Below are 22,059 nucleotides of genomic sequence, written 5' to 3' on the forward strand. Positions count from 1 at the left end.
GTTTATATTTCACCAGCTTTAAAAATTATTCTTAGTATTTGTACATTTGCTAGACATTTTAAAGTCTATTAAATTCAAATTTCTCAGTAATTAGGATCCATTGAGCTCTCTCAGGAACAAGAAAGTTAGTGAGTTCACCTTCTGGCTTTTCCAAAGGTATAATCATACAAACACTAACACATGTTCCTGTGCATAATCATACAGACACTAACACATGTTCCTGTGCATAATCATACAAACACTAACACATGTTCCTGTACATAATCATGCAGACACTAACACATGTTCCTGTACATAATCATGCAGACACTAACACATGTTCCTGTACATAATCATGCAGACACTAACACATGTTCCTGTACATAATCATACAGACACTAACACATGTTCCTGTGCATAATCATGCAGACACTAACACATGTTCCTGTGCATAATCATGCAGACACTAACACATGTTCCTGTACATAATCACTTGTTCCTGACAAAATCGCTTTAAAAAAGTAAAGCCTGGCGATCCAGATATGTCTGACATGAAATCTGATTTTCAGATTAGAATGTGGGGTCTTCTCTGCTGGGTGCTTACTGTATGCTGAAAACTGTGCCAGGTCTTGCCTGTGCTTTCCCTCAAGGTCCCTCTACTGCTCATGAGAAGAGGGTCACCAGCCTGCTTAGTAAAGGACACACACACACACACACACACTCACTCACTCACTCCTGTCCCTCCCCCTGTCCCAGAACCTCCGTTCCCTATGAGAATGTGAGGCTCTGGCTGACCCACAATGTCCACAAGGGACTCAAACAACCCTCCCAGAGTAGCCTGCTCCACAGGCCAAGGAACTAGCAAAGCTGGTAACATGGTCAAACTCTGGATGGAAACTGCTCTCTTCTTCCTGTCTTCATTGAACTGGCAATACCAGTTCCTGTGAGTCATCCCCACCCCCCAGGCTGGCAGCTTTCAAAGGAGCAAGCGTGGTTCTGGCAGTTTTTAATCAATCTTAAGAATTACCCTGCGGTAACAATCCACTTGTCTTTCTGTCTGTCTGTCTGTCTGCATAGGACTACGCCGTCTCCACGGTCCCTGTGGCTGATTCTTTGCATCTGAAGAGTTTCTGCAGCATGGCTGGGCCCAACCTGATTGCAATAGGGTCCAGTGAACCTGCACAGAAGGCCCTCAAGGTAAACACAAAACTGTGCTTCTGGGTGCAGCAGGCTGTGGCTGGCCGCAGGCTAGACACCAGGCAGGGGTAGCAAGAGCTGAGTGGATGGGCACCTGAGACACCTGTACTGTCTGCTCTGATTCTCACTAAGAGCCAAGAGCCCCTAAATGTGGAAAGGGCTCTTCAGTGGTAACCATTCTTTATCCCATGTCAGGTTTCCTCACTTCACCAGGTCTGTGAATGATAAACACCAAATTCATCGTTTCTACCCCCGGGGGTGTGCCAGGGATCTTTGCAGTGTTTTCTCTCTCTCAGGTAGGGGAGTTGGTACATTAAGGGCTTATTACAATATTCTTATCCTTTTGTTGTGTCTAGACTACTGCATAAGGACCTTCTAGAAAGCTGTGACTCAGAAGAATCTAGAAAGCTTCTTGCCTTCTTCACTTTTATTTAGAATGATAAACTTTAGCACAGGAAAGCTTCTAGGTGAACCCCGGAAAGCCCAGGAATATTGTGACTTTCTGAGGTCACGAACTAGATCTATGAATCCATGGATGATGAGGGCTTTTCCATTGTTGCCATGTTTTCCCTATGATAACACTCCTCTGGCTGTAGCTTCAACCCTGGGAGATAATCTGCAGGCTCTGGAAGGGCAGAGACCAGGTCTTACTATCTATCCTTTGAGTTCCTTCCTGTCTGGCCCTTTACAGAGCCTGAATCTAATCCTGATGAGGGGTAAAGTGGCATTGTCTCCTTTGAGCTGATAAACTAGATAAACTAGAGTGCATTGCTGAGGTCACAAGACTGGCCCCTTCCTCTGAAGTGGCCTTTCATGTCAACATACATGACTCATCTATGAACCCGAAACCAGGGACTCCTCAAGCAAAGAGAGTGAGGGCGACCTGTGTCCCCAGTCTATGCTGTGTATTGCTTTGCTCTTCCCTGTCTTTCCTCCTCTTCCTCAGCTAACCCAGGAGCTGCACTGCCTGGAGCAGGTTCCCCTCTGTGGAATTTGCAGCTTATTCAGCCTTTTTCCCTCTCTTCCCTAACTGTATCTGTGACAGCATTCGAATCTAGGGCTTTTAACAGCTGTTGCTGACTTATCTGCTGGCTTTGATTTCTGTGAGAGCGGCTTCTCTGGTCTCCTGGAGAGTATGCCTTTTGTTTGGCTTCATCTGGAGAACTATGTCAGCTTTCTGTGGAGAGGAAAGATAATGTCTCCAAAGAAAGCATTTGATGAATGGTGCCATCCAGGGGACCTGGGAAGTTGGTATTTCTCCTTGGGGAGTAACTGTGGTATCTGTCCACGGCAGCCGAGCTGGTCTGCACGTGTTTGGAATCGATTATAAGGGGAAGGGAACTTAAGCTGGCTTGAACCCCGCCTTTGTGTAAATGAGCACAAAGAACCCTTCTAGACAAAGTAGAAAAGAAGTAGCCCTTACGCCATTGTGAGTCGACTAGGTCCGAATTCCAGCCGCATGGTGATCGCTGCCTCAGCGGGTGCTGACTCTCTCTGGAGAACTGACACAACAGAGTGAGAGATGATATGATAGGGTCCGTTGTCTGGAAAGATTCTGATTGCTACTCCAAGGCCAAAGCAAAGCAGAGAGCTCCCTAATAGCTAATCAGAGAAAGCCCGCTGGGAAAAATGGGACTAGAAGTAGGTCAAAAGCAATGGGTAGCGTTTGCCAGGGTGGGATTCAGTGAGAGAGTGTGCTCCAGGTGGGGACATCATATAAGCTGAAACTGAGCAAAGCGTGTTCATGAGGTGTGAGCAGCTTGCCAGCCTCTGGCTGGAGCAGGTGGGATCTACAGATGTCGTAATTTGCAGAGGAGGAAGGAGAGTTGTCATGTGAAGAGTCTGCGTGCCTGTACATCTCTGAGTAGAAAGGTCCTTTTTTCAGAGACACTGGACCAGCACTCCTCTTTCCAAAAATGATGAGCATTTCTGTTGCAGCCAGCAATGAGGAGCACTGATAAGCTGGCAAAATCAAACATCCAAAAAGTAGATTCACATCCCAGTTCCCATCGAATGTCTCAGTGTGTGTGTGTGTGTGTGTGTGTGTGTGTGTGTGTGTGTGTCCCATTTTCCTTCATCCTTCTCTTGCCATTGGCAAGTTCTGTATGATGGTATCTCTTAGAACATTCTAAGGAGACTTCCTAGTCCTTCCTGCCGAATTCATCTGAGTATGAACAATGATGGCCATCCTCCACATGAAGCCCTCTGTGTCAGAAGCTATAAATAGCCCCCACAAGCTCCAAGGGCACTCTTTGGAGATCATTTTTCCATCAGCAAATGTACTGCCTAAACCATGGGCCTGGGGAGTAGATGAATGCCTGCCTGTCCTGTTCCTAACATCAAAAAAAAAGTCCTTTTGCTTTGTAGTGAGAGCATGACAGACTCAGCCAGAGACTAATGAACTTTTCCACAGGGGATGGCCTCAGGTCGGAAGCAGGTGGTCAGTGACATCATATTTAGGTGACCTGAGATGCCCATTTATCTGATCTGAGAACAGCTTGGTTCCTGTGTAAGGCTGCCAATAAAACTAAGAAAGGGTGTGTCCTACTGCTGACATGAAGATAGACATACTAATAAAGACATGCAGGAAGAGAGATAGAAACACATATATCACTTATAAATCACTTATAAAAGCAGAAGCATTACTGGTGTGATGTTTCCCATATTATAGGTGGAAATACTAAGATTCGATGAAATAAACATTTTGAGCAGAGTCTTATGCCTCAAGGCTCTAATTTCCTGGACCTTGACTCTCCTTTCCTTGATTTCCCACTGTGTTCTCATCAGCCTGCTGGTGCCATGATAAATACCTGAGATAAATCAACTTCAAAGCATTAAAGTCTTACGGTTTTAGTGGCTTTGGTCCATGGTCACTTGACCTATGGCAAGTCAACACCATGGAGAGGCGCACACACCTGAGGGCAGTGGGGGTGCTGGGAGAAAGGGAGCCAAGGACCCAGGATCTCCCACAAAAGCACCGTCTTAGAGTGATACAACTTACTCCCACTGGACCCCACATCCTAAAAGTTCCACCTCTTCCCAGTAGTGCCACAGGCTGGTGGTCAAACCTATGATACATGAGCCTTTGGGAGACACCCAGAACCAAACCATAGCTCCTGCCCTACTCAGTGGCCCTACTATTGGAAAACCTTTTCTAATTATCTTATTTTAACCAGAGGTTGGTTCTGCTGATCACTAGCCTCTCCTCTCTCCAATTATTTACTACTGTGTATTATGTATATATGTGTGTGTGTGTATGTATATATGTATGTGTGTATGTATGTATGTGTATGTATGTATGTGTATATGCATGTATGTATATGTATGTGTATATGTATGTATGTATGTATGTACACAGTTGCTTTTGCCAGTATCCAGAATTTGACTGTTTTCAGGGAGGAGGATTTGGTTCCAAATACTGTTTTCCTCACCAACCTGGCTGTCTCTGTTATTGTCTTGGTGAAGAAGCCACAGCTGCTTGGGCATTTCTTTAAAGGGCAAACCATTCAAACAGAGGTGAGTCACACACACCAAAAGCTTTCTTTATCTGTCACTCCTCTCTGATCTGCTTCCTGCTGAATCTGAAACCTCTTTTTCACATGTTCATGTAAAACTGGGAGCCCAGGGGTTTATGACTAGTCTTACTGTATTTGAAACACTCTGCCATGGTTCCTATCTATTCTCGATTAATGAAGTGCGTTCTGATTAATGTGGTCATCGTATATATCTAGGTCATAGTGAAACTGAGATTTTGGTGGGAATTAGCCTCTTCTTTCTGTAGTTTAACTTAGGTAGGATGAAACCAGTTATAAGTTCTCTACTTTGATCACTGTAGGAGAAGGTGCCTTGTCCAAAGAGGAGTTTGTTATTGGGCCTGCAGCCCTTCTTTGTAAATTTTAATTCATACCCATCCTTACTGTTAGAAACGTCTTCCATTTGTTGTTGGTAGATCAACAGTGTCTGAGATCTATATTCTGTAATAGCCTGTTGGAATTCACTGAGGCTAGATGCAACTTGATTTCAAATCTGAGCCTCTCCTCCAGCAAAAATGTAAATAAAAAAGGGGCACCCATAAAGCACCTCAAATGAGTGGGAGCTCATCCATCTAGAAGCCTAGGGAACATTAGGCCATATCCAGGAGCCCGAAGTCCACGGTGACATGTTAGTCCTGAAAGCTCTGTTTTCTCGTGTTGGGCGTTGGAAGTGCTTTGATGGCTTCAGCATCATCCCGGGTGTTGTCATTCCATCTGGGGGTCCATTTGCACCGCTTTGGGTCCTGTAAGGCACTAGGAAACGATGTGAGTAAATCCACTGTGCACTGTCTGTCCCTTTGAGTCATTCTCGTTCTCAGAATCCCCAGGGTGTGCCCATAGTGACACTGACACACTTCCGAGGAAGCTCGTAAACTTGGGAGAGATGTTGAAAACCCCTCAGTGTAGTTCTCAAGATCAGCAAAGAAACCACCTCTCCAGGTGCTGGCACAAGCCTTTAAACCAGCACTCGGGAGGCAGAGGCAGGTGGAGCTTTGTAAGTTCAAGGCCAACCTGGTCCTCAGATCCAGTTCCAGGACAACCAAGGCTACACAGAGAAATCCTGTCTCAAAAAAACAATAAAAGGAGGGAAGGAAGGAAGGAAAGAAAGAAAGACAGACTACCCAAATCCTGGTTGATCTACTTGAGGTCTTGTATAGAGCAAGGTCATTGAGCACAAACAGGTCCATATTCCATAACCTGTTCTTCGAGGGGGCACATTCAAACAAGGGAAACTACATGTACTCTTAGTAGTAAAGGGTTGAGTCTGTAAGAGTGCAGCACACTGGGCTGCTTTACAGTAGGTGGTGGTGATGTTGCTAACGGCTCTAGTTCTCCCAGTTTACCAGGAGGAGGGAGTCTCTATCTCTCAGTTGAGTATTCAGTCTTATTGATGAGGACTGTTATGTTTGTATCCAATTTACATGATTAGGATAAATCTAGGTCTTGTGGTAAAGCAAACAAAGTTTATACAGAGTACTTGCTTAACTATTTATGTAAGAAATCTACTTGTAGAATAGTATGGAAAACCACTGTCTACTGGACATGGCATGACCATTTCACTGGAGAGCTCACAGCTCAGAGGTCACTTGCACAAGGTAGCGCCCATCAACATTCCATCATGATTGGAGGAATATCTTATTAGGGAGCTAGTGACCCCAAGTCCACATATGGAGGACTCGTGAGTGTCAGGCTTAAACAGAGGAAGAATGGGGACAGGGAACGAGAAGCATATATGTTATCTTCCTTGATCTAACTGTGGGCTTGTTGAGTGTTGTCTGGACTCCAACTCAGCAAGATGATTCAAGCAAGCCCTCCCTGCTTCCAAGGATAAGGTAGTTCTTGGGAAATAGTTACTGCCATTCCAGGGTACAGCTTACCTTCATGGATAGTTGTCCTCATCTGAGGGGCAGTCTGTACTGTGAGGTTCTTCTCCTCTTACAAGCCAAGGTGACCTCAAGGATAGGACAACCACCGATCTCTGTGCCTTCAGCCCAAAGGAGGGTGAGTGAGTGACAGGCTGGCCTGTAGGGTAGGCAGATAACTCAGAGTAGAGGACACAGACCCAGAAAGGCCTCAGAGATGCCAGGCTCTGCCCCACATTCAGCTAATGTGTCTCCACAGGCGCTGTTTGAAAACTTGGTTGTTAGCTCATGGTGCTATTATTGGAGGCTGTAGAACTGTTAGGAGATAAAGCCTAGCTGAAGAATTGAGCTGTGGTGAGAGCTTAAAGTTTATAGCCTACCTCTGCTTTCAACTTACTCTCTGGCTTCTGGCCTACCAAGATGAGAGGAGTTCTAGCTAGCCACAAGTTCCCACTGCCATAAACTCCAGCATGCCTTCCTCTCAACCATGAGCCAAAATCCTCCTTCCAAGCGATTGATCACAGCAACAAGAATAACTAATAAAGTCTTCTTGTGGGCCCAAGTGAGAAGTCAATACTTTTAGCAAAAGCAATTTCTAAGTGTGTGTTATGAAAACACAACTGTTGTTGGAAATGGACTATGATTAATTTGCAGGTGAACCTAGGTCCACCTCCCACACCCCTACTTCATCCTCCACATGATCCCCACCTTTCTCACAGACTAGCTTGTTGTTTTTTAATAAAGGAAGACATAAAAATTAATTTTGTGCCATCTTTTACCGTGTTCTTTTTTTAGTTCCATCTAAAATCAATCACCTTCCTCTCCACAAGCCTGGGTTAATTACATGCTATCTGTCACAGGAGGACAGTTTCTAATAACCGCCCTCAGGAGACACTTGCAATAATTCTAACTTAATCTCCTGGGTAGCATTCAGTCCTCCAGTCAGAGGGGAAAAGTAAAAGGACAGAAAAGGAAGGAACTTTCAGAGAGAGAGAGTGGAGGGGAAGAGAGAGTGTGGAGGGGAAGAGAGAGAGAGAGAGAGAGAGAGAGAGAGAGAGAGAGAGAGAGAGAAGAAGAAGGAGGAGAGAGAGAAGAGAGAGAGGGGGAGGGGAAGAGAGAGTGGAGGGGGAGAGAGAGAGAGGAGGGGAAGAGAGAGAGAGAGAGAGAGAGAGAGAGAGAGAGAGAGAGGAGGGGAGAGAGAGAGAGAGGAGGGGAAGAGAGAGAGAGAGAGAGGGGGGGGGAGAGAGAGAGAGGAGGGGGAGAGAGAGAGAGGAGGGGAGAGAGAGAGAGAGAGCGGAGGGGAAGAGAGAGAGAATGGAGGGGAGAGAGAGAGAGAGAGCGGAGGGAAGAAGTGGTGACCTGTAGCGGTCACTTGATGTTGTGATGAAACACCACAGCCAGAGCACTGACAGAGGAAAGGGTTCTTTGGGGTTACAGTCCACGGGGATGAGAGTACATCGCGCCCAGGAGGCTGGGGCACGAGTGGCAGGCATGGCAGCGGACCTCACATCTTGAACTGCAAGCCAGCATGAAGCAGAGAGAGAAACTGAAAGTAGCTGGGGTTTGAACCCTCACAGCTTGCCACCGTGATAGTCCTCCTCAAGCCAGGTGGCACCTCCTAAACCTCTCCAAACTGCCACCAACTGGAGACCTATGAAGACATTCTTATTCAAACCACCACATGGCTCTTAGCTAAAACTCAGAAAATTAGTTGATAAGGAAGTTGCTGACCCGGCCTAGAAGAGACACAGGACTGGCCTGTTGAATGTCTCTGCCATCTGCTGGCCAGGAGACACAAGCAGTGTTCTTAGCTTCTTACTCTGAGCTGGAGAGCAGTTGCTTTCTCCTTAGGACATTCAAACCAACCTTCCTTCCTTCCTTCCTTCCTTCCTTCCTTCCTTCCTTCCTTCCTTCCTTCCTTCCTTCCTTCCTTCCTTTCTTCCTTCCTTCCTTCCTTCCTCCCTCCCTTCCTTCCCTCCTTCCTTCCTTCCTCCCTTCTTATTGATAATTTTGTTCTTAGCAAGGTGTGGAAATATATCCTTGGATCTCAAATTCAAGGTCAGCCAGGCCTTCATAGTATGACCTTGTCTCCAAAAACATAGAAATAAAAATTCTGGTTTTTATATTATAATAAATTGTTTTAAAAGTAGAAAGAATTATAAGACCTCCACTCGATTTTTCATATCTTTGGCATGTAAATGAGCTGGAGTACAGTGAGTGGAATTCCAATAGGCTTGAAATGTTAAATTAAATGCTCTGGGTGCATTTCAATGGGAACGTCTTTTAGGCTTCTGGTCTACTTTCTGAAATAACTGAATGCATATGTAAGATTCCTAGAAGGAAGACAAGGGCCGCTTTGCAGCTCATTGGAATTGCGTAGAACAGAGCTTGTTTTTCTTTGAATGACTAACTGTATAACACAGGTCACTCAGACCATGTTTCCTCTTGTTTTGACTCAGCTTCACCATTGATTTTTATGTCCAAAAATGTCCATGTCATTTTATAGATGGCCATATAAAAAAATTAAGGTGGAAAAACCCTGGATGTGTTTGGAACTTACACGTTTTTTTCACTGTCTGGAATTTCCTTTAATGACACTGCAACAATGGCAAAGCCAGCGGACAAGTGAAAATTCACTAGTCTTAACCGAGTGATTGAAATGGAAAAATAAAGACATTGTCTTTGCGCTTGCCCCAGAGAATTACAGGGGCAGCCACCAGCGTTCCCACTTAGAGCCTCTGCTGTAAAAGGCACACATACTGTCGGTCCTCTGGCGGTTTAATTCAGCCTTGTTCTCTGGGCGTCCATTCTAGGTGGATTCACCAGGTGCACAGAGCAGTGGTGTCTTTCTGTCTACCACATCTGTATTAAGAAATTAAAACACTAAACAAACAGCTTCTACCAACCGTGTGTGCTTCCTGGCGGCAGTTCCCCAGCTGACAGTATTCCCAGCGCTGAGTGCCAGTGAGGCTGGGGTGGCCAAAATCAAATGCTTTGGCATGATAAGACAATAAATAATTTGAAGCTGTAAGGCTAAAATAGCCGAAGCAGGAGAAGGAAAAAACTGGCCAAGTGGGAGGAAGGGAATAGTGATATGCACATTCTTTTTTCTACTGGCCTTTCAGGAAAATGACAGAATGGAGAAAAGGGAAAGACATTACGCTGAAAGTACTGTTCAGCATGTCCATTACACACTGGAACATCAAGAGTACTGTGCTGACTCCAGGGGGTACTGCAAGGGGAATTCAGGCATCTCTCAGTGGTCAGGCACATGCCCTCCCATGAGGCTTTGCAATCCAAGACTCACAAAAGTAAAAGTCAGAACATTACCTCAAATTAGCAGTTCCCAACATCATCGAAAGGCCTTTCTGAAAACATTACTTTGGCCAGTCTCAGAAAATTCTGAGGGTCCAGGTTCTAGGAGAGATCCCAGTTCCACAGGAGACCACGTTGGTTCAAGGATATGAGCAACTTCTTAGGCACCTGTCTTAGAATCCCAGATAAGAGATAAAGGGCCACTGAAGAAGCCATGCCTAGGTGACATGGACACAAAATAGAGAAAGCAGCAAACTAAAGCCATGGGGATCTAAAATTCCTAACCTTAATTGCTGCCTAAAAATCCAACATGACCTGAACTGGGAACATAATACCTAACTGGATAATCATTTGGAGTCCAGCTTTCCACCCATTTGACATGCGAAAATTCCTTCCTAAAATATCCCATTTTACCAAAACTCAACAAATGTTATCATTTTTCTGAGAACAGGAAGCTTGCCTATGTATGACTCATACTTCTATATTTTTGTGCAGCTCCCCCAACACACACACACACACACACACACACACACACACACACACCACCTAATATCAGGGCCTGAGCTTGCTGTGTGAAGATTTTTGCAGGAAAAGTGAGTTTCAAGCCACTCTGATGGAAGAGGAGAATTTGAAAAATGACCCCATGTTGATTTTACTAAAGCAGCATGAATTCCCACAGAGCCAAACCAGCTATCAGGGCAAAGCAGAGAACCTAGAATCTACATTCATGGATTGTCATCCTGGCTGTTCCTCTAGCTCTCCCCATGTGACCCCATGTACTCAGTCTATTCTTGGAGGAAAAAAAAAAAAAAGTTGAATCAGCCTCGCTAAGAAATGAGAGCATCATTCTTTCCCGCTGGGAACTCCATGATGGCCAGTCAAGGTAATTGCCATTAAATGTGAGGGTTTGAAACTACCTTAAAAAAAAAAAAAAAAAGTATCTGTGTAATTATAAAGCATTTGAAATAAGGATTATTTCAAAGGAGGCCTACTGTTTCACCTAATGTGCTATTGTCCTTATTGGTCACAGGAATTGGGGTTTTTCTTACCTATGGTCTGTGGAGAGCTTAAAAATGTTGTGTGTGTGTGTGTCTGTGCATATCTGTCTTTGTATCTGTCTCTGTCTGTGGGTCTTTCATCTGTCTCTATGTCTGTCTGGGTGTGGATGTGTGTGTGTGTGTGTGTGTGTGTGTGTGTGTGTGTGTGTGTCTGTCTGTCTGTCTGTCTGTCTGTCTGTCTGTCTGGTCTTTTGAGGCAGTATCTCAGTCCTCGGCTCGGGCTGACCATCCTCCTCCCTCAACCTTCTGAATGCACCATCAGGCCGGCCCTAGGGATTTTTAGGAGAAGGGTGAAATCAGAGTGTGGTCCTTCAGAGATGCTGTGCTATGATGACTCAACAGAAATAGTGATTGCTTCTTGTAAAACTAGTCAGATGTCGTCTTTCAGGAATATTTGAGAAAGACGACACTGTGAGGATGGACAGGGCAGTGCAGAGGGCAAGGCCAGGTGAGGAGGGACTGGACCTTGTGGCTGAGGGACTTTGAAGGAGAGAACAGTGCTGTGCAAACTGAGCCGAAGAAACCTCCAGAACAGGGCAACCTTGGGGGGATTTGGAAAAGACTTTAAACCTTCCCAGTGCCTCTGAACTGGTCCCCATCTCCTCCAAAGGAACAAACCATCAGAAATCACTGGGCAAAGGATGTTGCTGCATTTCACTGACCTAGATTCATGTTTTGGGAACTGAGTGATACCCAGACACGTCCAGAGGACAGCTGCTCTGGAGGACATCCAGTGTCTAAGCCCGTAAGACACTAGCAGGGCTGGCTTCCACGTCAGTTTCCATTGGCAGCACTGGGGTCAGCATTTGTCCAACTGAGGAGTCTCTGTCACCCCTCACTCTTTCCCATCATTTTTTTAAGTTTGTATTTACCCATAGTCAGAGCCCATCCAAAAAAAAAAAATCAAGTTGCGTATCTTCTATCCTTACCAGCCTCCAGTTTGTTTTCTTGGCCTAACTGATTTGGCAAAAGATTAAAATATAAATAAAAGGATGATGCCTGTCTCATGGGCTAAACTTGTACATCACAGTGTGGCCCCTGTGACCCCCGTGTTCAGTGACCCGCCGGCCATGCCAAGCGCAGCACCTCTGGTGTTGAAGGGATTAGGAAATGTGTCGGTTGGGTTGGAAGGAGGACGGTTGAGTTTTGGGTTACTGATCTTCTGAGGAAGTCACATGTGTTAAATGCCTCTGGTGTTGATGGCTGCCCTCTGACTTGGCTGCACATCAGTAAAGCGTGTGATCAAATGTAGGCACTAAGTCAGAGGTGGTGTTTTGACTGTGAACTCTTGGCCAGTCCTTGTGGAGAACTTCCTTCTCCATGGCAGCCGCACTCCCACCAGCCCCCCGATTGCTAGCCCCCCACTCTCAGTAGTCACTTACTTCTCTATTTCCATCTTCCAGATGTCATGTTAGCCCTGCAGTCTTTACGAATATCTGTAAACCTTGTTTCCTGTTACGAACCCTGGGTGGTTGTACTGTGTTGGACTCCTGGATTTCTCACAGCATTACTTCAGGATATAAAAGATAGCTTTGGAGATAGGTCCCAGCAGCCTATCTCTTTATCCTTTCACGCAGTAGGACCAAGTTCAAAGTTATGACCACAAACATACCCAGAGGCCACTCATGGTTACAGAGATCAAAATAAGACAAATCACAACTAAACAAAGGTACTGAGGATTTATAATTTTCTTGTGTTTTCCAGTCATTTGTTTCATTTTTACCCACACCTAGCAAGTGGTAAGAGCCCAATGTAGGTCAGCTATTAGTAGTTTTATCGTCCAGAGGAACAGTAATAATACCTTTTAGGTGTGAGGATAATGCTACTCTAATCTGAATAATCTATGAGTGAGTGGCTCTGAAATGCCATGAACACAGGAATTACACAGAGCACACCTTTAAATTGCACACCACATTGCTGGGGTTCACCGTGAGAAATCCTGATGGACCAAGATGGAGCTCTGAGGCAAGTTGATCCGTAGAGCCCGCTCTCAGCAACACTGGCTGTGTCTGGGATTCACCAGACACCAGTTCTTGGTTTGAGCATTGGAGGGCAGGAGGAGAAAAGCATTTCTACAGTAAACTGCTACATGTTTGAGCAGAAAACACCACCTAAAGTCAGGGAGGGATATCATACTGAGTACAGTTACTCTAGAGGACTGGTTCTCAACATCCGTAATGCTGCAACCCTTTAATACATTTCCTCAGGATGTGGTGACCCCAGCCATAAAATTATTTCACTGCTACTTCATAACTGCAATTTTACTACAGATACAAATCATCATGTAAATATCTGATATGCAGGGTATCTGATATGCGACCTCATACAACCCACAGGTTGAGAACCACTGCTCTAGAGGATTGTCTCTCTAGACGCTCATAAATGGAACCCTACATTGTCATTGCCCTCCTGTTCACCACTCTAGCTGGCAGAGAGACCTGGAAGAATGGAGCCAGTAAATGAGGCATGAGACTCATGCAAGAGTCAACTTTATTCAGAGCATCAGACAGTTTATACAGGAAGTCACATGAGTAAAGTGTCCAATCACAAGGGCAAGCTGCGATGGCACATAAACGATAACACATAACACATAACAATGGCACATAACAATAGCCAGTTGTAATGAATAGTCGGAAGTTACTCACTCCTATCTGCTATAACTAGAAGGTGCACAAAAGCATAGTCCAAGAACATTTCCATGTTTTTGAAGAAACTGAGGCCACGAGACTCTTGTCTTGTCTTCTTACAAGCACTCAAAATTCCCCTCACACAATTCCATTCTTAGACTGTGTTCCTATGCTCCCCCAGATTAAAGGAACAGAAGTGGTTGTGAAGTGCTGTCTTTTCTCTAAAATTTCCTGCTTTTTTTTCTTTTTCTTCTAATGGGAAATGCGGTTTCCCGTATAGCGCCCTTCTCTGGGTTGGTAGCATTTGCATATTAACATGCATAAGTCTGCAGTGAGCATTCTTCTTTCAGTTGTCGTTATTAGGCATGGAGACAGACTCTTGCCTTAAGGAAGTCTGCCTTCCTTTCCAGCACTGTCGTCCTGCAGCCTAAAAAGAGGCAGATACGGAGTTACAAGCAGGAGCAGTACAAGGAGGCAGGAAACCCAAATAGTTCTTTGGATAAGGAGGTTAATCCCACCCCTGATTCTTGTCAGGGAGGATTTGAGGAGGGTTTCTAGAAAGCATCCAGAGCTGACTGAAGTCCGAGATTCCCTAACCAGCATGATTACACAAAAGGGTACGATACCAGTGCCAGCTGGAGGCCCTTCCATGTTCCTCACCGAAGGCTTGGAGCTGAGGGAGTGTCCTGCAGGGAGCTAGCTGCAGCAGGAGGCAGGAGGAATTAGGAGTTGGCAAGATGCTGAAGTGCACTGTTTAAGATCATGCTTTATTTAGCAGTCAACAAATATAGATTGGATGCCCACCATATGTCAGGCAGAGCCCTGTGTGAGGAGCCTCCCCAGAGCTTTCAGTAAAGAGGCAAAGGTCAAAATATTTGTAGTGGAAGGCTGAGGGTGTAGCTCACTGGTAGAACATAAGTTTTGAATGTGAGGCTCTGGGTGTCTCCAAAAAAAGCATACTAGAGGAAAAAATATTATATAATCGTTTCATAATTTAAAAAAGCATGATTTAAAGAACTGTCTGAAATTATATAATAATACTTCACCCCATTTCACAAAAATGATTATAAAAATATGTCAAGTCTAACCAAATGGCGAGTAGAAATACAAGGGAAAGGTGATGTAGAGAAGGTGGGAGCCTAGTTAAAGACAGCGTCCTGTGGTTCTCGCTTTACTTTCAACCATAGAACAATTGGGCTCCAAGCATCCGATCACTGCACGTCAACGGAGAAACACTTCATCTTGTCTTGTGTATTTGAAAGATCCAAGGAGTCTTGGATCCCATTTCGTAAATCCAGTTTATCATCTCACCTTCCAGTAACTATAATACTTCATCCCATCAGTGCATTGCCTGAACTTATTGAACATTAGTCCCCAAATAGTCTGTCTGTGGGAAGCAAAATTTCTGTAAGCCAGATTTCAAAACTAACGTTATTATGGTGTTGATAAAATGTTGAGATCAACTTATGGTAGCCTTCCATGGTAGGCCACTTAATCCTAACATCAATTTATAGTAGCTTTCCATGGTAGGCTACTTAGCCTAACATCAACTTGTAGTAACTTTCCATGGTAGGCCACCTATACTGACATCAATGTATAGTAGCTTCCCACAGTAGGCCACTTATTCTAACATCCAGAAACCAAGTCTCATAAAGCTCTTTGCTGATGGGAGCTCCTATTAGCCTCTCAGAGCTGACTATAAAGTTTGGGGGAATTTTTTAAGTTGGCTGTTAAACATAACTGCTGTTAACTATTAATTTTGTGGCTGGATATGTGTACACAATTGGACTCTCAGCCTGTGAAAGGCAGAGACAAGTGGATTTTAAGCTGGAGGCCAACGGCCTACATATGTCAGCATTGCCTGCCCCCCAAAAAAGATTTTTTTTTAGAGATGGCTCACCCAGGGTTAAGAGCTCTAGTTGCTCTTCCAGAGGACCCTGGTTCAATTCCCAGCACCTGGATGGCATCTCACAACTACCCATAACTCCACTCCCAAGAGGATCTGATGCCCTTTTCTGGCCTTCACAGACATCAGGTACACACATGGTACACAAGCATACAGACAGAACAGACACACATTTTGAAAATTATATTATATATACTTAGAATTAAACAAAGTATGTTAAAACAGGCAAAAAATAGTCCAAACTTCTAACTTCCTGGTTCCGTTACTGTATTGTACCATTGGCTGTGTTCTTGGGGGTTATTTGTGTATGTTATCTCTTTGTGTGACATTGATGTCACATGGGTAACTCAGAAATGACCAGTGGAAATATTTATTCTACAGGAATCAACAAGGGCTATGAATCAGGATTTGACTTGTTTTATAGACCACCTAGACCAGGGCTTCTAAGCTTTTCTACTCATGAGTCTTTTTCACCTGAGAAGTTTTTACACAGCCCTGGGTAAATAGGTATATGAAATAGGTACACAAATTAAACATTTGCTGATAATGAAGTTGAAAAAATATTAAAAGTTCTTTGGGTCGGGCAGTGGTGGAACATACCTTTAATCCCAGCACTCAGGAGACAGAGGCAGGCAGATCTCTGTGAGTTCGAGGCCAGCCCGGACTGCAGAGTGAGTTCCAGAAAAAAACTCCTGACTAAACTACACAGAAACCCTGTCTTGAAAAAGACAACACCACCATAAAATTAAAAGTTCTTTGGGATACCTGTATTTTACCACTATTAAAAGGTCAAAACAATTTTGTATTCTGACAAGATGGGTGTGCCCATTTGTCTAACACAATGCCACCCAAAGATAAATAATTTGATACTTACATGCAGCAAAATGGTAAACGTCATTGTTTCCTGTAATTAAACCTTTATGTTTCTATCAGAGCAGAAGATGTTGCACGCAGAGTGAAGACCCTGCAGTGTGGAGCACACAGCTGTCTCGGGTCTGAGGCGCTCCATGCAGCCTTTGTTGGCAGGGTGTGGTACGAGAGCATGTGCAGTGCTGAGCTCACATTTCTGTGTTCAAGTTCAAGGCTTCAGAGTGAAGTCAAGCAAGACAGTGTGGGTGGCATTGCTAGAGACACCTTGGATTCATCACACATTGATTTTGAATTGAGTTTTAACTGTTGTGCATTTAGAAACCAAATAATAAATGAGCCTCCCACTTTCAGTGACTTGACCCCAGGTGGTGTCAAACCCTTAATTTAAGATTCTTTGGTCTGTGCGTAAATGATGGAGAAAATCTGAGTGATGCAGGTTCAGTTAAAAACTGTGTTAATCCAGAGATGGTGATACATGCCTGCAGTACCAGCTACTAAGTATAAGGCTGGCCTCAGTCATACAGCAAGACCCCATTCCAAGGGGGGAAAGAAAACTTAAAAATGTGTTCGGTGTTTAGCCATTCCATGGAGAGAGAAACGATGACATCTTTTTCCAGTATTCAGAACGATTGTGCAATTCATCAGAGAACTCACTCCCATCATCGCAAACAAAATTCCCATAAATCTCTTCTTTGTTTCACTGGGATTACTCATTACCGTAAACAGAACTGCCGACCAGCAGCTTCATAGCCGCAACACTCATCTGTCACTTCCCTCAGATACATAAGCTCTGCAAGTTCAACGAAAGGATCTGTGAGAATCCATCACAACATTACATTTCCTGTGAAGAGCACCGAACATTCTAGTGTTTCTTATAAACTGTATGTCCATCCTTAGAACAAACGTGGATACAATACCATTAGAAGGCTTTTCTGTGTGCCCAGACTCTAATCTCCAGGCAAGCCTTCCACTGCCGGGCAGGCTAGACTGCCAGTGTGGTGTCACAATGGCCAAATTGACCCAGGGTGCATTGTGAATAGGGTTTGGCTGTTTGCCATTTTTCACCTTGGCACCTGCTCCTCTCTGCTCTAGAGGTCAGAATGCCCTTCACCTACTCCTTCTTCCCTTTCAAAGGCTTTGCTTTTTCTTTTACTAAAAAAAGAAAAAGAAAAAGAATAGCTCCAAAGAAACCAAACCATATAAAACCAGATACAAATTCAGATGGCTTCAAATACCAGACAGTCTGTGTAGAAAACATTTACACACAAACGTCTACAAATACACAAATGCCAAGAAAATTCTATAGGAAATGTATCCCACCCCAGTCTGCCAGTGAATACTGTGAGTGCAGTCTTTCGGGTGACTAGATGGTGGTTTTGTATGTCAGGATGAAGGTAGGCATTTGAAGACACATACACCAGGCTTGAAACCTAGATTGCCAGTCTAAAGGAGCAAATGACCTCGGACGTAGGACTGAATCTCTTCCCACCTTGGCTTACGTTCACATAACGATAGAGACTATGTTACCCCGTACACAGGTTTGCTGTGAGAAACAAATGAGAAGAGAAAGAGAATAAACACACCAATAAGTAGAAGTTGAATGTTTTCCATTCTTCCAGACCAATAAAGATGCCTGAAGATCAGCTGTGTGGTGGGATTTCAGTCACTAGGATAGTTATCTTGTCAACCCCGTAGGATTTAGAACCCTCGTGGCAACATGCTTCTAGATGAGTTGATGGGAGTGTTCCCAGAAAGATTTCACAGAGCAGAGAAGACCTGCCCTGAGTGTGGGTGGGAGCATGGGTGGGATCAGGTCTCAAACTACGTGCAAAGGAGAAAGGACTGAGCTCTAGCACTCACCTCCCTCTGCTGCTGTCCCACGGCGCTGTACCTTGCCTTCTGTGCCTTGGTTGACTGATCCCTTCCTTTCTGAAAGTTGCTTTGTCTGAGCCCATCACGGCAGAAAGGAGGTGATACTTTCTGCATTGGTCAGAGAAGCTTCGTGTCACAGTGGGCAGCAGTTAAGGCAGGAAGCCATAACTATTACATGTGCTGAAAACAAGTGACCGTGAGGGCCCACCCTGGATGACACATCCATGTCACCCTTCCACCAAGGCTCAGGGAATACTGAAGAATGAGGAGCAGAAAGAATGTAAGGAGGATACGGAGAAGTGCTGCGGAATGCTGTCTTCATCACGTGACAGGGCGCTTGCACTGGGCCGTGGTTGCTTGTAGATCAAGACAGCCACCATTTGAGGAAGAAGTCTTAAGGCTTCCCCTAGCTGAGGAGCTGTTGGCAGTTGATGGCTACTGTGGGATGGAGAGTCATTTTTCTTTGGGAGTATGGCCACTGGTAGGTTGTCCATGATGCATCCACACTCATGCTCATATGGATAGCACTAATTGGATTTGGTGGGTTTTGTTTTTTTTTTTAGAGAGGCAGAGTAAAATTGGGAAGAGGAGTGTCTTGGGGAGAAGGAGGAAGAGGGGAATGGGGGTGATACAAACACAATACATTGTATACTTATTATAAAACCTTCAAAGAATAAATTTTTAAAATATTTTTAAATTACACATCTGAAGCCAAGCAGTGGTAGCACACACTTTTAACCACAGCCCTCAGGAAGAAGAGGCAGGTTTGAGGCCAGCCAGGTCAACATAGTGAGTTCCAAGACAGCCAGGGCTACACAGAAAAACCCTGTATCGAAAAACAGAAAAGAGAGAGAGAGAGAGAACTTTGAACGAGATGGAGCTTAGCTGTAGAGTGCTTGCCCTGGGTTTAGTCCTCAGTACAGTTATTTACTTAGTTAATTAGAAACATGGCTCTCAGGATGTGTTTATTCTGAGCGCATCTATGAGAGCCCATAAAATGTACGTGGTAGGAATTCTATAATATTATCCGTAGTTATATTGGCTCATCCCTAAAAGGATTGCCAGGACGTAGGGCCTACTATACATTGCCAGGCTTTCAATAAACTCCTGATGCGTGATAAATCAATAAAGAGTTATTTCAGATACCTAGCAGCAATGAGAAGTGATTGTGCATTTTATACTGTATCTCTCAATGGGCTCTATAATTAGTTGCTTTTCATATTGATTTCATTTTAATGTTTTGAGATGGGTACATACATATATATATACATGGGAAGATCAATTATGAGCAAGCCAAAAATGTGTTTGGAATATTTCCTAAACATCTTTAAATGCCTTCTCTATCTCTTTGCCTCAGTATTTGACCAATTAAGTCTTAAATTGTTCTGTCCAACCACACAGTCCAGGATTTTTTTAATGTAATTGCTATAATACAAAGAAGGCATGAGTAAGAAGCAGAAAAATGGGGCTGCCGTCCAATCCTTTCAATGAGAAAATTCCCAGAAATGTGGGAAACTGCCGGAAATGCCTGGCTAATGTGACTGGCCATGCAGATTCAGGCTGAAAGCCAGAATGTTCCCACTGTTTTGTGACAACGCCACTCTGAGGAGCAAGGCCAGTGCCTCCAAGCCAGCAGCTGTGAGAGACACACAGGATGCTGCTGTGGCCAGGACAATGCCCAAAGCCGCTTCCTTTCTAGAACTGTGTGCCTTCTTGCTGTGGCATGAGAGGGGTAGACCTTCCGATACTTGGCATCACTGGATTGCCACCTCCTGGAAGCAGCACTTAGAGGATCCTTGTATCCATCTATTTGCTGCCTTACACAGCCCTTGTGCCTAGGCCCCCAAGGGGATACCCCATGATGCTGGACCAGATGTCAATAGCTTCCAATCCCAGTTATTACCATTCTAAATAGGTTACTCAAAGTAGAAGTCGGAAACAGCATTTGAACTGCAGCTTGCCTTTGCATATCTTCCCCCACAGACTGGAAAGCACAGCACTTAGCTGGACTTCTCTCAATTGAGCCCGAGGCCCCTCAGGATGTACAGGAATCTGGTCCAGGAGGAATTTGTGACGTGTGGACACTTTAGGTGCTTTCTGCTTCCGTTCTGGTGTGGGGTGCTGTGACAAGCAGGAAGTTTGGTCCTTACTGCTAAAAGTTTGGTCCTTACTACCAAGAATGCTGGAACACAGCCACTTCCTCCATCCTTCTTAAGAAAAAAAAGTTGGAGCACAAATCACCCCAACAGCTGCATTCTCGAGATGCTTAAGATGATGTTCACCTTTTCACAAGACTGAGTGTCTGAGAAGGAGAGAGTCTGTTGGTTGGCCTGGCCTTTGCATGGTCCCTGGGAGCCTGGGCCCTTTGAAGAGCTGCCCTACCAGGGTGGACAGTGTAAGCTTACCTGTGGTATACACACACACACACACACACACACACACACACACACACACACACACACATGAATGAGTGCACACACCCACACACATGCAAGGCATGAAGAGATGTGATCCCTGAACCTTCTCTAAGTCCCCTGAACAGCAAATTCACTGCATTGCGTGTGTATGTGTGCCTCCCACACCCAGTAGCTGTGAGTAAACGGCAAACCATCTCACCCTTCAGACAATAACAGCTCACAAACAATGAGAAGGAACGCTCAGACAGGAAAGGGGAAACCTGGTCCTCAGCTAACGTGGCAGAAATTCTTCATGTCTAGAATAAGCGCCTTTGGCTTTTCCGTGAAAAAGAAAGGTTGTTTATTGTCTACAGTTACCTTTCCGAAGCCCTTTAGAAAGACAGACAGACTACGGTGCTGAGTGAGCTGAACAATGCTGTTCACAGCTCCATAGCCTGTTCATTATTAAAAGTCATTTCTTACGGCACGGTTTATAATTTGCCACAAAACGATAACCAAGGAGGCCTTGATAAATTAATTGGAAGGCTTCTCCTGAGGTAGCTCTGGTGGTTTTGTTAGGGCATTTATTTTAAGAATAACTCTCAGTAGAATTTATCAGTAAATTGCTTCATATATCTTCAGCATTAAATTATTTCCCCATTAAGAAAATTATTCTTTTCTTCCCCTAATGAAAGAAAAATGAAACTATCTTCAAACTATTCTGGTTTGGCTTATGACTCTTATGTCAGTAATTTCTGGAATGCCCCCCTCAGAAGCCAGAATGCATAAAGCTCAGGAAAAAGTAATGAGGAAGAGTGAGGAAAAGCAGATTAGAATTTCAAATAAATGCCATCAACTCTAGAAAACTGAAGTAAAGGCCAGAGAAGGAGAGGACTGCTCCCTGAGGAAGCTGATGTGGGGGAGGGACGGGACAGGACGGAAGTCTAGTCTGTCTCATTGGCACTTCCTGAAGTCCACAACCTCGGAGACTGTAGTGTGTTCCCTCACTGCTACACCAGGAGTGAGCACTGAAAATGATCTTTCTGCCCTGTAGTCACCCTTGGGCACTCGGGAGTCCCATGGATGGGTGGGACATCTGCCCACCCCACTCAAGTGGAGAGGAGATCAAGTGAGAGCTCAGATATGTAGTCTAGCCCTGCTTCTTTCTCCTTCAGTTCATCTTGTGTTTTCTTTTCCTGTGGATAGATAGTGCGATGAGCCATCTGTTTACCAAGAGTTAAACTACAAAGCAATGGTCAGAGCGCCCTACCTCAATGTATTGAGCCAAAACCTGCTCATGGTTCTCCCCGATACTCAGGGAATTAAGTCAGCAAGCAAGGCAGATTTTCTGGGTTTTGTTTATTTGTGTCTAGGCTTGGCTAGGTAGCAGTGACCGTCACATGATAACTTTTATGGATCTCTTTGAGGTCTCCAGTCACTGGAC

At 44.5% G+C, this 22,059-nt stretch overlaps 1 protein-coding gene and 1 long non-coding RNA gene across 3 annotated transcripts in view; one reads left to right on the forward strand and one right to left on the reverse strand.

Annotated features, from left to right (window-relative positions):
* The window catches only part of Ddah1 (dimethylarginine dimethylaminohydrolase 1), a 139,014-nt gene that overhangs the window by 110,350 nt on the left and 6,605 nt on the right, over nt 1-22,059 (forward strand). For both annotated transcript variants that reach the window (XM_006984740.4, XM_076575117.1), the window contains exon 4: nt 1,057-1,176. In XM_006984740.4, the coding sequence (XP_006984802.1) occupies nt 1,057-1,176 (120 nt within the window). The remainder of the gene's footprint in view (nt 1-1,056; nt 1,177-22,059) is intronic.
* Nucleotides 5,038-7,087, reverse strand: LOC143274014 (uncharacterized). The gene is made up of 2 exons (XR_013052420.1): nt 6,587-7,087; nt 5,038-5,452 (listed from the first exon to the last, which is right to left on the reverse strand). It is a non-coding gene; the product is annotated as an uncharacterized LOC143274014 (long non-coding RNA).

Source organism: Peromyscus maniculatus, chromosome 6 (genome assembly GCF_049852395.1).
Source record: "Peromyscus maniculatus bairdii isolate BWxNUB_F1_BW_parent chromosome 6, HU_Pman_BW_mat_3.1, whole genome shotgun sequence".
NCBI lineage: Eukaryota > Metazoa > Chordata > Mammalia > Rodentia > Cricetidae > Peromyscus > Peromyscus maniculatus.